The sequence below is a fragment of the Anguilla rostrata genome, chromosome 8 (assembly GCF_018555375.3).
Source record: "Anguilla rostrata isolate EN2019 chromosome 8, ASM1855537v3, whole genome shotgun sequence".
NCBI lineage: Eukaryota > Metazoa > Chordata > Actinopteri > Anguilliformes > Anguillidae > Anguilla > Anguilla rostrata.
Genome location: NC_057940.1, coordinates 35,218,437 through 35,234,254, shown reverse-complemented (window position 1 = coordinate 35,234,254; position 15,818 = coordinate 35,218,437). Strand labels below are relative to the sequence as shown.

Here is a 15,818-nt window from a genome sequence, read left to right as displayed (position 1 = left end):
TACTCCGCTAAGAGTTGAACCAACACAGGATATTTTACTGTGAGGTAACGAATGTACTGAAAAAAAATCAACAAGTGCATGTGCTTTTTATATAATTGTTTATATTTTCAGTCTCTCTCTAATCTTCTCCAATTACTCTGGAAAAATGTACCACAAGTTAAATGTAAAGAAGACTTCCTTCAATTTACTTCAGAATTGCTTTCAACATTCAAAGCTATTATGGAATTCTGCAGATCGGCTGTTCATGACCAGGACTAGATTTCAGTGGGTTAAACTGGTCATTTGGAGGAGAGGACTAAGAATTCTAACATTAAGACACACCTGGCACAGATGGTTGTTTTTGAAGGGGTTGATGGGGTTCAGGCTCCTCCCTTGCATTTTCTGTGGGTGGGGCTAGTAGATGTAGGTGATGATAATAAAGGCATGATGGATTTTTGTGGAATACAAGTACACATAAGAATACAATGCAAGCATATTGTGCTTCTGATATATTACTGTGGTATTATTTTAGCATAATATCACTTTTAGCCTAGCCTATTTTCGTTTTCACCAATTTGCAATCAGTCATTTGGCCATATACATATGTATTTACAGTAAGCTCCATAATGTTGGGGACAAAGACATATTTTTCTTGATTTGGTTCTGTGCTCCGCACTTTTAGATTTGTAATAAAACGATTCACATCGTAGTTAAAGTGCCAATTTTCAGGTTTCAATTAAGGGGACTTACACACTTTGGTTTCCAGATTACCTGTTTGTAGGACCTATGATTTTTCAGGGTGAAACTGTTAATTGGGAAAGGATGGTTAAGAATCCTCCTATTCTAGGACACACCTGGCACAGATGCAGATTGGGGGAGGGGTTGAGGGGATTCTTTACTTGCAAGAGCCCCAAGCCGTGTCAGTAGATTCTGAAGTTGGTCATGAAGACTTGACAGACATATCCCTAAAATAATTACATACAGTTCAGGCAGTACGAAGACTGATCCACAGAGAAGCTATCTGGAAGCACTGGAACTCTTCTGTTAAATGGCTAGAATTTTTAAGGGAAGGAGGAATTTCACTATTTCTAACTTTACTGCCCGTATATTTCACTCAGAACAACACTCAGCCATTAGGTCTCCAGTGCCAACAAATTCTTGATCAAAATCACTACACACTACCACACTACTATGGGGAACAACACCTTTCGCACTAGCCTACTACAGATCTTGGAAACATATGGTCACAAGGAAATGAACGAGCTCAATTCATTAACTAATAATTGGGTGCAGAGTCCCACAAACTATACACGAAATAGATAAATGGACAGCACTCACAAGAATACCACGTATAAACTATTGTTTTATTACTTGAAGGTACAGTATGAGGGCACAACTGGCACAGCCTAAGCCTTCCTTGGAGTGCTGAATCAAATTTTCGGATCATTTCATATAGTTCTATGCTACATACATTTGGTTTGATCCAATTCATTTGAGAATTGCCATCATCATCCAACACTACTATTCTCCAGACAGAGCATAAGAGGGTTCAGCTGTTCATATGGTGGGGAGGGTCATTACTAACACTAAGGCCAACCTGGCTCAAATGCTTGTTGAGGGAGGGATTGAGGGGGTTCAGGTTTCTCTCCTGTTTGTGCTGTGGGCGGAATCAGTAAATGGAGAAGATCATTATAAAGACCTAACAGACTTCTCACTAATAAGAGCACACGAGAGAAAACAATGGAGATGATGGTTAAAATAACACAACAGACTTTCAACTAATATGCACATCAGCATACTGAATACAGAACGGTTCACATCCACCATTGGATTTTAGCAAGATTAACTGTTAACCTTTTGGAGGACAGGGCTAAGAATTGTTGCACTAAAACATAGCTGGTACAGGTGCTTGTTTTGGGAGGGGGGTGAGAGTGCTGAGGCTCCTCCCTTGCTTGCACAGTGCGTGGGGACAGAATATGCAAGATGTTTACAAAGACACCACAGACATTTGAAAAAAATCACGACCGGTCTGCCTGAGTCCCTAAATATAGCCTTGTTTTTAATTCTTCTTCTCCCACCTCGCAAACATTGAAACTAGCCTAGAAGCCTGTCTATATTTACGTCTGTCTTTCTGAAAATAATAAACATGGGTCAAGTGCTTCACTTTTTTAGTGCAGCAGTCATTCTCTGAGATTACCTTTTTATTAACCACCACTGCCTACATAAGGCCCCCACCCCATCACCACCTGCCCTAGTTTAGACAAAGAAACACAGTCTATGGATGATGAAAAACACAGTGGGCAGATAATATCACGCTGTGTTAGCACTGAATAACTTGGCTGAATGGCTAATACAGCACCATGACAATATAACCATGTTAGAATAGCTTTGATATAGGGAAATGATGAGGGAAAATCCTGTCGGAAGAGACAGAACCCACAAATCGCTCACAGCAGCACAAGCAAATAATCTGATCGACTCCAGACGAGGTGTAAGGTGGCAACAGCTACAGAGGTCAATGAAATACAGGCCTTATAAAATGTATAAGTCACATCCAACAATTGACTTGGACATAAACGGACAGTAACACCAACATTATCCATGTTGAGTGATAAGAATTAGCAGTGTTTGCACTAACAAATCCATGGAGTTAACTTACACAGTAGCCTAACATCTCAACAAAAAAACATTTTCAACATACAAAAATGCCAAGTTACTCAGGCATACAAATCACTGTCTATAAGTCATTCATTAAAACCTGCAAAATCTAGGCCTGTCATTAAAAGCATTGATATCTAAATGAGGCCAAATTACAGCTAACGATATCGGCTATCTTAGTTCACACAAATTAAACAAGCTCTATTCTAAAGTAATGCTATTCAAAATTGCCTAAATTATTTAATGTGACTTGTGTTCATGTTTAGAAAATAATAAGATTTTTTTATTGTACATTGTTAAATAAATTATACTATTTTACTCATTTGGCTAAACTTTATCTGACCCACAAACATACAGTACATTAATGAAGCAAACATACACTACATGGCCAAACGTATGTAGACACCTGACGTATTAATATTGAGTTGGTCCACCCATTGCTGCTATGACAGCCTCCACTCTTCTGGGAAGACTTTATACTAGATGTTGGAGCATTGCTGCAGGGATTTGCACTTCCACTCAGCCTGAAGAGCATTAGTGAGGTTGGGCGATAAGGCCTGGCTCGCAGTTGGCCTTCCAATTGATCCCAAGGGTCTTGGATGGGGTTGAGGTCAGGGCTCTGTGCAGGCCAGTCAAATTCTTCCACACCAATCATGACAAAACTATTTCTGGACCTCACTGTGTGCCTGGGGGCATTGTCAAGCTGAAACAGGAACAGAGCTTCCCCAAACTCTTGCCACAACATTGGAAGCACAGAATCATCTACAGTAGTTTGCATTAATCACATCATTGCATTAAGGTTTGCCTTCACTGGAACCCCACCCAAACTGTGGAAAAACATCCCCAAACCAAGGGGTGTCCACATACTTTTGGCCATATGGTTTATGTCTGGATAAGTCTGCAGGATTCAATATTTTATTTATCTATCTATCTACAGTATGTATTTCACAACCAATAATTATTAAGTTGCAAATATACAAAAAACCTGTACATTTTGTAAGAGTATAAATATAATCTCTCTGATGTGCAATCTTTCATCAGCTGTTTAAAACATAAATTTAAATGATGGCTTCCATGAGGAAATTATTGTTATTTGACACAAAGTTTTAATACATATAGAAAAACATAAATGCCCTATTTATGCAGATACCACAAAGGGATAAAGAACCACCTGGGTAACTCTCTTTTGGAGTCAATTCACAACAGCCCAACAACTACAACAACTAATACCGAAACAACATGGTTAAAAGCGACATGAGCGGGCATGACTACTTCTACACAAACAAAACTTAACAACTGCGCTCTGACATTCTTAAATCACCACACCAACGAGATAGGACAGAAAGCGTACACCAATCACAAACAGGCACTGGCTGCAACAGACAATTGCTTGGTTTCATTCAGTAGGAGAGTGCACAGCACTGTGACTACCAACTGGGCACCAGGCTAAACAGGAAGTATTCAAACATGGCTCTAGATGAAACCAGCCAATGCCTATTGCAGATGTGTTTAGCGTTGGAAAGCTGGCCTTGGTCAAGCCACCCCTCCAAAGCTAAACCCCAAACTGATGGCTACAGACCTTCGTAAGGCTCTGTTCCTTGGTCTCCATCTTCTGTGGAGGAGTGGAAAGAGGAACCATGTAGGGATGTTAAATGATAATGCTCCATGGGATTTGACCATGGTAAAACATGGCATTTAACATTAGTTTCAGAGGAGGCGATTCCGGCACTCCAGTGATACAGAAACATGCGCACTGCACATAAATCCGAATCCCTCACGATGGAAAACATTAAGGCTCCCACTTTTGTTGTCAACCACACAGTGAACAAACCTGTTTACATATTATTGGCTACTTCTCATTTTCATGAATAGACCACACTGAGCTGGTTCTCATAGCTAAATTTGTGCTTTTCACACACGGTGAATCAGTATCCGTGGTTGTGAAATGGTGATTTAAAAATTCCTAAGTATATCAAAAATTATGTCTTTTTCTTTAAAAAAAAAAAAAATAAATCAAAAGCTATAAACCAATACAGAAAAAACAAAGCATAGAAGCAGAAAAAACAGCAAACCGTTATTTAAGGGTACTGTAGGTTGTCCAAGCTGCCAGAAAGTGGACTGGGATATTTCAAGTTTTTCTATTTTTCTGTAAACATTTCTATTAATCATTTCTCTATTAGCAGAACAACTATGCTGATGTTTAAAAAACGAAAACAAAACTCAGAACATGTGTTCAACCTTTTGCTCCACCAAACAGGAACGTGTGGGCACAACCCCAAGCTCTGTTCTCCGGAAACATTCAATTACTTACTTCTGTCCAGCGTCCCCTTGGAAGGGACCTGTGGTAGCTGCCGTCCTCTCCGCCCGGACACAGGGGTACTCGTGGGGCTGGTTTGGACCGATCCGCTGCGGGGGTGCGCCCTACGGGACACACAGCGGTTAATGTTGAGTGTGCCGGGTGCCAGTCACCTGAAGCGAACCCCCACAATGCCAACATCTTCCTGAGCACCAAAGGGGGAAAAAAATAAAATAAATAATAATAATGAAACAAACAAAAATACACTCCACAGTAGCGCTCTGTACAAAGGGAAAAAATGGTTTCGGACTAAAACACCAAACAGCGCAGAACCACATTAGGCACATAGCTTTCCAGGTACCAGGAGAAACTCTTTACAATGCTAAAAACAAGAGCTGATATGTGTAAATTGATGAGAAAGGATTGTATACTTTTTTAGATATATGCTGTTTCGCATATATACATACAACCCTTTACATGCGCAACCATTAGGGTGTTCCTTGTTAATTTAGGAAAGCCAGACAGTGAACTTAGCTAAGACTCAGCCTTAGCCTTGTACAAAGACTTGCTTGATTTTTAGATTAGATATTTTTCTAAAGATATTTTAAACGGATTGCATGACCATGACCACATGTCTGAGAACTTTTACTAACTTTCAAAGCTCTACAACACCCATACTGTCTGTTGTGCAAAATAATCTCTTTAAATTTCACTCCTAAATGGTAAATGGTAAATGGACGATTTAATAGCGTTTATCCAAGCGCTTTACATGATGCACTCAACTACTAACAAGTTTCTCAGGCAGTTAATACGCCAGGCTTTGTGCACGGACGAGCCTCATGGTCTCGGACTGAATCCAGACCGTGCCAGTGCTAATTGAAACCAGGAAGACGTGCAATTGACAATAGGGCATGGGAGGTTAGGGGTCCACATTATATTGCTCTCTAGTGACCCCTGCTGGTCAATGAGGTGCCTGTGGACTCCATACCAAAGCTGTGTATGATTGGCCTTCCTCCAACTCAATTCTATGTGAGCTCGGCTGTGGGCTGCAGTGTAAAAAAAAAGAAGGTTGGTGACACTACATGTTTTGGAGGAGAATTGCGAATGTACAGACCAGACAACAAATGGGTCTACCTCCACCAAATTATGTTTTTGTGTAATTTAGCAAACTCATTTAGCGAAACATACCCTAATTCTTAAGCAAAAAGTCAACATGGGTCTAGGTCCGCAGCTACTAGGTTGTTCAGCAACAGAAATTGGCAGTATCTAACAGTTACGCATGTCTGACTCTCTCTACGCATCTCTCTCTCTCTCACACACACACACACACAGACACACACATATATACTTTGTTTATACAAACACATGGATATGCTGCACATTGTACCCAAGTAAATTATAATATAAGTGCAACATATCACAAATGCATATCATGCTGTGGTCTGGCTGTACAGTACCTGTGGCACACGTAATTTACACTGTGGCAAATAAAAAGCTTTTTTGGTGAAGTAACTACATTTTCAGACCATTTCATAAAATCCTCGAAAATACGATCATTACAGGAGTGAATTAAACCAGGAACAAATTAGAAAGCATTTTAAATGTATTAATGTAATGTATCAGTTAAACCTTACAACCTAAATTTCTTTCTACAGATGCAATATAAACCTTTCTCCAAATAAAAACATTAACATCCTGATATGATTTTTTGAATGATTTACATTATTCACATTACTGAGGACAAGGGCCAGGCCTAAAGTGTAAGATGGTGTTATGAGCTGTGTTGTTAGAATGTTGTTTAATAGTGGAAAATACACTACCATGTCCATGAAATAAAAATGACCCATAAACTAAACCACAGTACCTAACGGTACAATAGCCTTCTTAGCGCCTTGTAGCAAGACATGATTTGGCCTTTAACTTTATGCTAACTTCATGTTTTTTCATTGAATTGAAACAGAACAGAGATTGGAGTGAGACCGGAATTGGACTGGACCATCCATTCAGGATCCTCTTAAAACACCTCAGTCAGCGGCATCCCTACAGACCATGTTTTGGCACAGTTGGAACATTACAGCATATTAGTCATTTTGCTAAACAACAATTACACATTTGGCACAAAGTCTGGTCATCTCATCAAAATTCTTGGCATTATGAAGTCTACAACAAGGGTGATGTCAAATGTAATAAAATAAAAAATAAAAATAATAAACTTGCAGTTATCTTGCTATGCTGCAAGGAGAAAGTAAGTAGCCTTGAGTGTCTAAGTGCAAGACAGATTTAGACACCCAGATAATTGCTTGATGAGCCACAAAACAAATAGATAAATTAAAACATAACCAACAACCAAAAGGAGATGCTGTTAAGTATTTCACAACACTGTTAGTACAGAAACAATGGCAGTCACACACCATTATATCCATTTGGAATATAAGTGGTGTGTCTAAAACAAAAAAAAGTTAGTATCTACCGTCTCTACTGTATGTGTCTAATCTACAGATGGAAACAAAAGTACATCACTGTCACTAGGGAAGAAAATAAAAGGGTGAGCTGGCAAAAGGGAGGAGGGGAGGAGGACGGGGTTACTGCGTGAAGAGGGGGGCGGAGGAGGGGAGAGCGGTTGAATTAGTTGGGCTGTTGTGATTCGTCTGGGTCACCTCGTTAAGGCGGGTGAGGGAGGGGCGGATCTTCCGGACGGTAAGGACGGCATGGACCTCATGTAGTTGGAGTCGGGGCGCTCCGTGGACCGTGAGCGGGAGGAGGAGGAGAAGGAGGGGCGCTCCAGCGCTGGCCTCTGATCAGCTGACCTGGACCTGTGATACTCATGCCTGTCCAGGCCTCTGCAATGCCTGCAATGTTATTCAGAGAACCCACTCAGTGCTGCCCACGGACCTGGAGGGGGCAGAACACAGGACAAAGCCACAGGCGGGGCCCGGCCCAGTCCAGCTCAGCTCAGCTCGGCCCAGTCCGACGCGCAGCCCGCCTGGCCTCGGTGGAAAAGAGGGGGGGGGGTGGGGGGTGGGGTCTGCTAAACACGGCCAGCGGCAGACAGGAAAGGCATGCTAGCTGCATTCCAAAGCTACCCCTCACTCAGTGAGCCATCATTCCGCAATAACTGTACTAAATAATGTTACTTCGTACTGTACAGTACAAAGTTCTCATTTCAGGGCCTGTTTAAGTGTGTGTGTGTGTGTATGTGTGTGAAAGTGTATGAGTGTGTGTGCACGTGTATGTGGGGGGAGGAGGGCCATGAAAGGCTGTCACAGATAAAAAGCATCATCAGCCAGGTACTATTACTTTCACCATTATCCTCCAGAGTTACATAGGTTACCAAAATAGAAACAGGACAGGTTCAGAGGATCTTTTTTCTAGTCACTGTAACATTTTGTTTAGTTATGGTCATGTCACGTCCAGCACCAGATATTCAGGCTTGAGGGCTGAACAGTTAACTTTGGAACATAGCCACTTTCACCCTCCATTTTGGGAGGCGTAAGGTTCTGTGGCTCAATATTTGTGACACAGAATGTGTGAGGGGACCAATGGGATGCTGCCGGGCTATGTTCCCTTAGCAGCTGGTAAAAACAGCATAGACATGGCATGGCCTCTTGAAATGGACAGTAGTAACTGCAAAAATGGCACCAGACTACAAATGGCCATGCACTGGCACACCACACGGCCTCTGCACGTTCACTGTGTGTAAAAAGACTTTTAGGTCATTAAAAAAGGGAGAACTTTTGGCACATTCAGCAGTCTGGACTGTACTGTACATGGACAACGGCTTTCAGGGTGATTTTTACATGCGGTCTGGTTGGTCTTCAAGTCCAAAAACTGTAAGGGTAAAAATTTCCACTGTTGATATGAGGGTAGAAACTAGATGAGAAGAAGTAGTGTAAGAAAAGAAGCAAAGTAATGAAGAAACAGCGGTCAACCCCTGAGGGATGGAACCAAAACAATTTCTTTTAAAAAAGATGAAACTCCAGTTTCATTGATTGACAATATTGTTAAACCATAGATTGAAAAAATAAAAAGCACTTCAAGAAATAAAATAAGTTATAACCACAGCAAATATTTTTCACAGTGTGCACAAAATGCACACTTTAAAAAAATATAAAAACAAACTTATCATGTTATCTTGTGTAAGCATTACATGAGTCCAATTTGATGTATAACAATATTTAAAATTTTTTCAAAGAAAAATAGAATAAAGACATTTCTATTACACAGACTCACCTTGAATAACATAGCATTGACACAGGAGCATTATACTATGTCTATATAATGAGTACTGTAGCATGCATTAGGCAACATTGTTTTTTTGCGTATACAAACATAGGTATACCATAAGCCTCAAGATTCAGGTGGAAGCTCAAATCACATCAGCAGGACATGGGCTGTATACAATTATACTATAACTGCAAATGCCCATTGTTGTAATCAAAACAATGGTTGGGGGAGAGGAATGACCATAGATGAATGAGGGATTATGGGAATGTGGAGTAGATAAGATGTTCCAGATGCATTGTGTTCCATTTTGTAAAAAAAAAAAAAAAAAAAAAAACTACTCTTCATGAATGTAAGGACCTCTTCGCTGCCATGGGTGGCAACAATACCACTTTAGTTTATCATTCCTATTCAACTTTTTCCCTTTGTACAATATTAAGGACTCGTCCATTTAGCCAAGCATCGAAGACAAATGCTTCCAGGCTAAACAGCAGTCACAGTACAGTTAAACAAACACAAACTGGCTGAAAAGTTGTCCAGCAAAGGGTCAGGCTTAAGGTCAGAAACAGACAGAAATGAATGAGCACCATTGGCCATTATTTCATTGCTGAAGAACATGTGTGCTGTTACCGCCATGCCTGTCTCTCCTGCATCTTGGCCAACAAAGTTAAAGCATTCATGTCAAAAAAGAAAAGGAGAACAAATAAAATGAATCTGAATGATTTTACTTGAGGAAGCACACATCTTTCTTCACTCACTGAATACATCCATCCATCCATTATCTATACCCGCTTATTCCTGGTCAAGGTCTATACCAGCATGCATTGCATGAGAGGAATACACCCTGGGCTGTTCGCCAGTCCACAGCAGCATTCACTTACACACTCACATACACACTCAGGGGCAATTTAGACTCTCCAATTAACCTCACGTGTCTTTGGATGGATGCCGCACGTCTTTGGATGGAAACCGTGCCACCCATCACTCACTGAATGCTTTGATTAATTACATTTATACTGATCGGACGCTAATCAGATATACCACAAAGTACAACATGTACTGTACATTTCCCATTAACAAGGGGGACAAATAAGAAAAACCACTGGACTGCTATAAATCCACTTATCACCCTTTGCCTACAACTCCCATGAGTACTACACTCTATGCACTAACTGATTACCTCATTTTCTCCTCCTTAGGCTGTGGTTCTGCAGAGGCATTCTCTTCCCTTTGCATAAAATGAGAAAGCACACTTAATAAAGCAATAACAATTACTTGAAACTATCTACTTGGAAAGCATTTTACCATGCAGTGCAGTGTACTGTCATGTGGTGTCCAATACATCTTCACCTCACGTAATTGGAAGTTACACTGTAAACGTCTCTCTCAAAAATTATATCAAAAATATACTTAATAGTGACCTAAATACTGTTCTGGTGTGAAATATGTTATCTGTGTGTCAGTACTTTAACTAGGAATTATTAGCTACTAAAATAACTAGAAATGTATTACACTAAAAATGAAACAAATTGCAAAACTCATCACAAAGAGCAGCTTTCCATAAGCAGCCAATCAGATAATAAGGAATCTATGACAAATCTACAGCTAACACACTACCCAACTACCCCACTACAGCAGAGCTGTCTAAGAGCACTCACCGGTAGTTCCCACAGGTGCCGTTCATTACATGATTCGACCAAGGGTTTGGCGTATGATTAGGACCATGGTAATATCTTTGAACAGAGAGATTTTTGTGACATTGTGACAGACCACTGAGACTGCTGCTGAAAGTAAATACAAATTTGAAACCATCCTCAATCTAATTATTACAGCAATGCAAAAAAAAAAAAAAACTTTTTTTTTAAAGGGCCTGCAGTCACACGGAGACAAAAACAGCAGGCACCATTTTTCTCTTTGCACTTGAGGCCATCAGGCCCATTTTCGCTGTACAACTATGCACAGACACACGCTGCCAAAACCTCAATAAAACACCATTCTAACAAAAACACAACAAAACAGATCTCCATTAACCTTTAAAAAAGCCTTTAAAACTACAAAGGTAGACTATCTGTGGATATCACCCTGAAGCCACTGTTTGCTATGACTAAGGGTAGCACGTTACCCATATCCCTGGCACCGTTCGGGGGAATCACACCGGCCGTAGTAGGCCATGGACAGCCTCCTCTCCCACTCTAACCTCCTGGGCACAGGACACAAAAGATAATCCATTTGTGGAGGAGAGAGCAAGAGGGAGGTAAGCATCTGTCTATCAGAGGCTGGCACTGCCTCTTTCTGCTGCTACTCCAAAGCTGAGTCTCCGGGCCCACAGAGCCACCCCCCCCCCCTCCACCACCCCCATCCCCCATCCCTCGACAGAGTGCATCATTATGACAGTAATAATATGCCTGGTTACAGCAGCACTTTTTCTGGGGACTCATCATTTCCCTCGCAGCGAGAGTCGGCTCAGGATGCAGTTCCCAGATCGGCAGCCAGAGGGCAGGCAGGAGCCCTTTGTGTAACTTTGAGCCGATAAACCCAGGAACGAGGCAGGCACCCGCTACTGGGCAGAGAGCGGCTCTGGCACTAGCCACACCCACACGAAAGCCCTCCTCTGCGGGCCGAGGTCACGGCCAAGAGGGGAGGCGCCACAATCGCACCGCTGAAACATTTCATTACTGAGAGATGAGAAGGAGGGGCGTGGAATGGACAACACAGAGAAACAGAGGCAACAGAGAGCGTACAGACAGGTGACTCAAGGGTTGCTAAAGGAAAAGAGGAACAATGCTTTAGGAGAAGCAGAGAAGAGTTTGTCACCACCACCGCCCACGCCCCAACTCTCCATGCTCTGCCCCAAGGGGGAAAAAATGCTCTTTGATATCAGCCAGCTGATGAAAAAAAGGCTTTCTGGAACTGTCAATGGGTGAGTAGGCACAATGACAAAAACTAGAAAAAAGTCAAATGAGATTTTTCATATTTTTAACAGCTATTACCTGTGTTGCTGTGTTCAGCAATGTTTTTCAGAAATGACTTGGCAAATGTTTGCGTGAGTCATTCCATTTACCCCTGAAGCGGAGCACAACTGTTAAATTTCAACTTGTTTTTTCCTGTGAGAAAAAACAAAATTGTGCTTATCACTTTTTTGAAAGATCCACAAAAGGGCAACTGACACAGTCAGTTTCAAGGATGTGATTTGGAAGTTATTGAGCATGTTTTAAAAAAACATTGACGAAGATGAAACAGGAAGTCACTGGCACAGTAATAAAGGGCGGAGTCTCTACCTCTGTTGTTCACTGTAAGCCCCTTCGGAATACGTGCGAGCCATCCTAGTCGAGCGCAGTAATCTGACTGCGTCTTCTCGATAGATCGGGTGAATGAGATTGTTGCTGCTGCCAAAAAGATTTCAGAGTTGGTCAGAATTTTGAAAACAAAACCTGGTTGGTGGGAAAACAAAACAAAACATGACCTTCGATTTTTTTTTTTTTTTTTTACCTTTAAACTCAATGGAATTATTTAGTGGTAAGATGACTGACAGGATCTGACCAAAACTCCAATCTGCCATGACTCTGCAGGGTCCCACAGAATGCATATTATGAATGCAGTGTATGGCTCATATAATAAAATCCCGGAATGCAAAACAGAAAAATCATAGACAGACTCCCCCTGCTGGACAACTTTTCACTAGGCCAGTGGTAACCAACCCAGTTCCTGAAGATCTACCGTTTTGTAGGTTTTCACTCTAACCCTAACAAAGCACACCTTGTTCAACAGCTGGACATCTTGTTGAGTGGCTAATTAGCAGGTGTGCAATATTAGGATTGGAATAAAAACCTACAGGATGGTGGATATCCAGGCACAGAGTTAGTTACCAACGCACTAGGCAAACCAACATGCTGCTTCTTTCTCAGGTTCTAGAGTGGGTTTGTTCTAGCAGACCGTTTCTAAAGTTTACATGACTTGCTGTACATGTGTGCATTCAAAAGCAAATTTTCACTCATATCCATTCATTTCTAAATGTTACAAGAGTGCTATAGAAACACTAACAACATTTTTTCTCAAGAAGCATTTGAATATACAGTACCATATTGTACTGCATTCCATAAATAATGTGTATCAGGTGGAAGCCTTATGATTACACTGAGGCTGAATGGAAGAATGCTCATGGCAATGTATGAAGCAAAGATCTATGATGTCATTGAAAGTAACTTCCCATGAACCCCTGAAGCTTGGGGAGGAGCACAAACAGACAGCAGCCATCACCTCGCACACTCCACCCACCCACTACAGGAGAATACAACACCAAGGCAGGTCTGAGAGTGAGTATACACCACGGTGCATATCTAACCTCAGAGGGAGAAACACAAAACATACCACCCAGTGCTGTAGATGGCAATGACAGTAGCGTCTGGCAATGACTGTGCATGCCAGGAAGTGCCACTGCCAACACACCACGCCCAGGACAACACCAGCCAGCTACAGACCTCAATACAGCTAATCGGGGACGATCAGGGTGGGAGAAGGAGAGGGAGGGGGGGTGTTACATGGGATAGACATGCACACCGAGTGACACTCAGGGAACAGTGTACCTGGACTCTGTGTAATGGCGGTCAGGCTGGCTGTGTCTGGATCGAGGAGGTAGGGTGAGATAGTGGCTGAAGGCGTATGGAGAGAACAGAGAGAGGGATGAATGGGTCTGAGAGGTGGAGAGAAAGACAGGAGGTCAGAGAGGAGGCCTGTGGAGAAAGAGGGTTATGCGGAGAGAGAGAGAGACGGGTGACATGGGAGGAGAGAGGGTGTCGGCGGAGACGCAGGCCACCCCTCGGTCTACGGGAGCATGGCGGGAGATGGCTGCACCTGAGGTCATGTGATGTTCACAGCTGCTCGTTGCCCCTCCCCCCACGACGCTCAAACACGCAAATGTGAACGTCTTAACTCGGTAACTCTTTTTTAACAACTCTCACTGGTTTTATAGAGAATTACATCTTAATAAATTAATTAATACACATATGAACCTTCCTAATGACATATAATTCATTTTCTCTCTTTGTTGCAAATATAAAGGTATAAAACACAATGGTCATGTAAACTATTTTAGTATTCAAAGACCACGTATGTACTGTACCATATAAGACAAAGTTATCTGTGCTGTGTTTATATTCTGAAAGATAGTAATAACAAGTATGAGCAAAAAAAGGACGTAAAAGTATCTCCTTAGACGTCTAATGTACGATGTGTATTTTTTAATAGAATGTATCTATGTGCAGTGACTACAGCACAGTTTGCACCATATACAGTAAATATCGAGTCAATTGCATGAAACTGTTTGAGAACAGAAATAGTTTGTCTTAGACCACCCAAGGTAATGATTCCTTTTAGCAAGATAAAATATTGCACATTTTGAGGAATACTGAAAACATTTTTAGGGGGGAAAATATTGTAACAGACGATTTTCAAAGAAGTGATCAACATGTGCAGCACTGAACAAGCCTTTCTTTATGTCTCTGTTTTGACACCCTGGCAGACATTGAAGGGCCTATGTTAATATGAACAAAACTGGCAAGTTTTTAAACAACATTTCTTGCATTCAGGACAGTACAGCACATTACCTATCCCATGTTTAATTATCTATTGTTCCCAATGACTAACAATGAAAATCATTCAATTCAAGGCTGACATACAGTCTAGTGAGCATTGTCACATGCAATTTATACAAGGACACTTTCTGCTTATGATTTCATTCAAGTTTTACAGCTCAGAAATATGAAATCTAATTGGAACAAGGGAAGTTAAAGAGATCTGGGCTGTGGGACTCTCAATTAGAGATCCACTGGAGTCTGTGGACTCACACTGTCCAGACATTCACATGTTACTGGTAAAAGACAGGTTTATAATACACTGTCCAGAATAAGGCTGACCTGATCAGATTAGATGAAAATGGTTATTGCGTTTACTGGTAATCCCCGGTGTAGATTGGCAAATCTAAGCTGTGTAAGGTTTGTGTATCAGGGAGTTAAAGTGTGTCAACTGTTTTGACCCCCATGTTTTCAATTTCTGGATTTTGCACTTTTAAGTAGGACTAATTTACACATTCCAGTGGCATTTTGACATTGAACTTCAACTTCTAAAAGAATTAAATAATTACATGATCCCTCATGAATAGAAATACCTTTTATTCTGCTAGCCAATTACAGAGAGACTATTGAAAAAATCATGTTGAGAACACTGTGGCAGGTGACAGGGAAACATGGAGTAAATATAAAACCTCGCCTTACTATTAAATTCCCAATGGCCAAATCAGATGCCACTGTACTATAAATGGCAGGAAAATGCAAACCACTTCAGAACCGCACGGTACTCGGCATGTCCTGTATCCGTTTCAGTAAGACTTCAAACAAATCAAACACACGGCAGAAAATGGCCGTCAGCCGGGGAGGCAGCGGACGCCTCGGTGAGCCTGAAGGGGACGGCCTTCCTGTGCGTGCAGGAAGCGGGCGCGTTGCATGAGAGCACGTACCTGTCGGGGGAGTAGCGGTCCTCCGACGTGCGCTGGCGGTCCATCCGGCTCGTGGTGTTGTACTGCGACGGGCCACCGCGGGCGCCGTGGTCCAGGCTCCGGCTGAGGGGCGGAGAGGCGCAGGGTCACTCCCGAATTTGAGGACAGGCTTCT

The 15,818-nt window shown here is 41.8% G+C and overlaps 1 protein-coding gene across 35 annotated transcripts in view; it reads right to left on the bottom strand.

Moving 5' to 3' along the window:
• Positions 1-15,818, bottom strand: part of LOC135261523 (regulating synaptic membrane exocytosis protein 2-like) — a 161,520-nt gene that overhangs the window by 59,255 nt on the left and 86,447 nt on the right. For 18 of the 35 annotated variants that reach the window (XM_064347905.1, XM_064347906.1, XM_064347887.1 and 15 more), the window contains 12 exons: positions 15,666-15,767; positions 13,738-13,803; positions 12,433-12,540; positions 11,277-11,354; positions 10,813-10,887; positions 10,335-10,382; positions 7,591-7,782; positions 4,949-5,058; positions 4,217-4,249; positions 1,577-1,636; positions 834-944; positions 322-393 (listed from right to left, as the gene is read on the bottom strand). In XM_064347905.1, coding sequence (XP_064203975.1) covers positions 322-393; positions 834-944; positions 1,577-1,636; positions 4,217-4,249; positions 4,949-5,058; positions 7,591-7,782; positions 10,335-10,382; positions 10,813-10,887; positions 11,277-11,354; positions 12,433-12,540; positions 13,738-13,803; positions 15,666-15,767 — 1,055 coding nt within the window. The remainder of the gene's footprint in view (positions 1-321; positions 394-833; positions 945-1,576; positions 1,637-4,216; positions 4,250-4,948; positions 5,059-7,590; positions 7,783-10,334; positions 10,383-10,812; positions 10,888-11,276; positions 11,355-12,432; positions 12,541-13,737; positions 13,804-15,665; positions 15,768-15,818) is intronic. The other 17 variants (XM_064347915.1, XM_064347917.1, XM_064347920.1 and 14 more) reach the window with 14 other exon arrangements.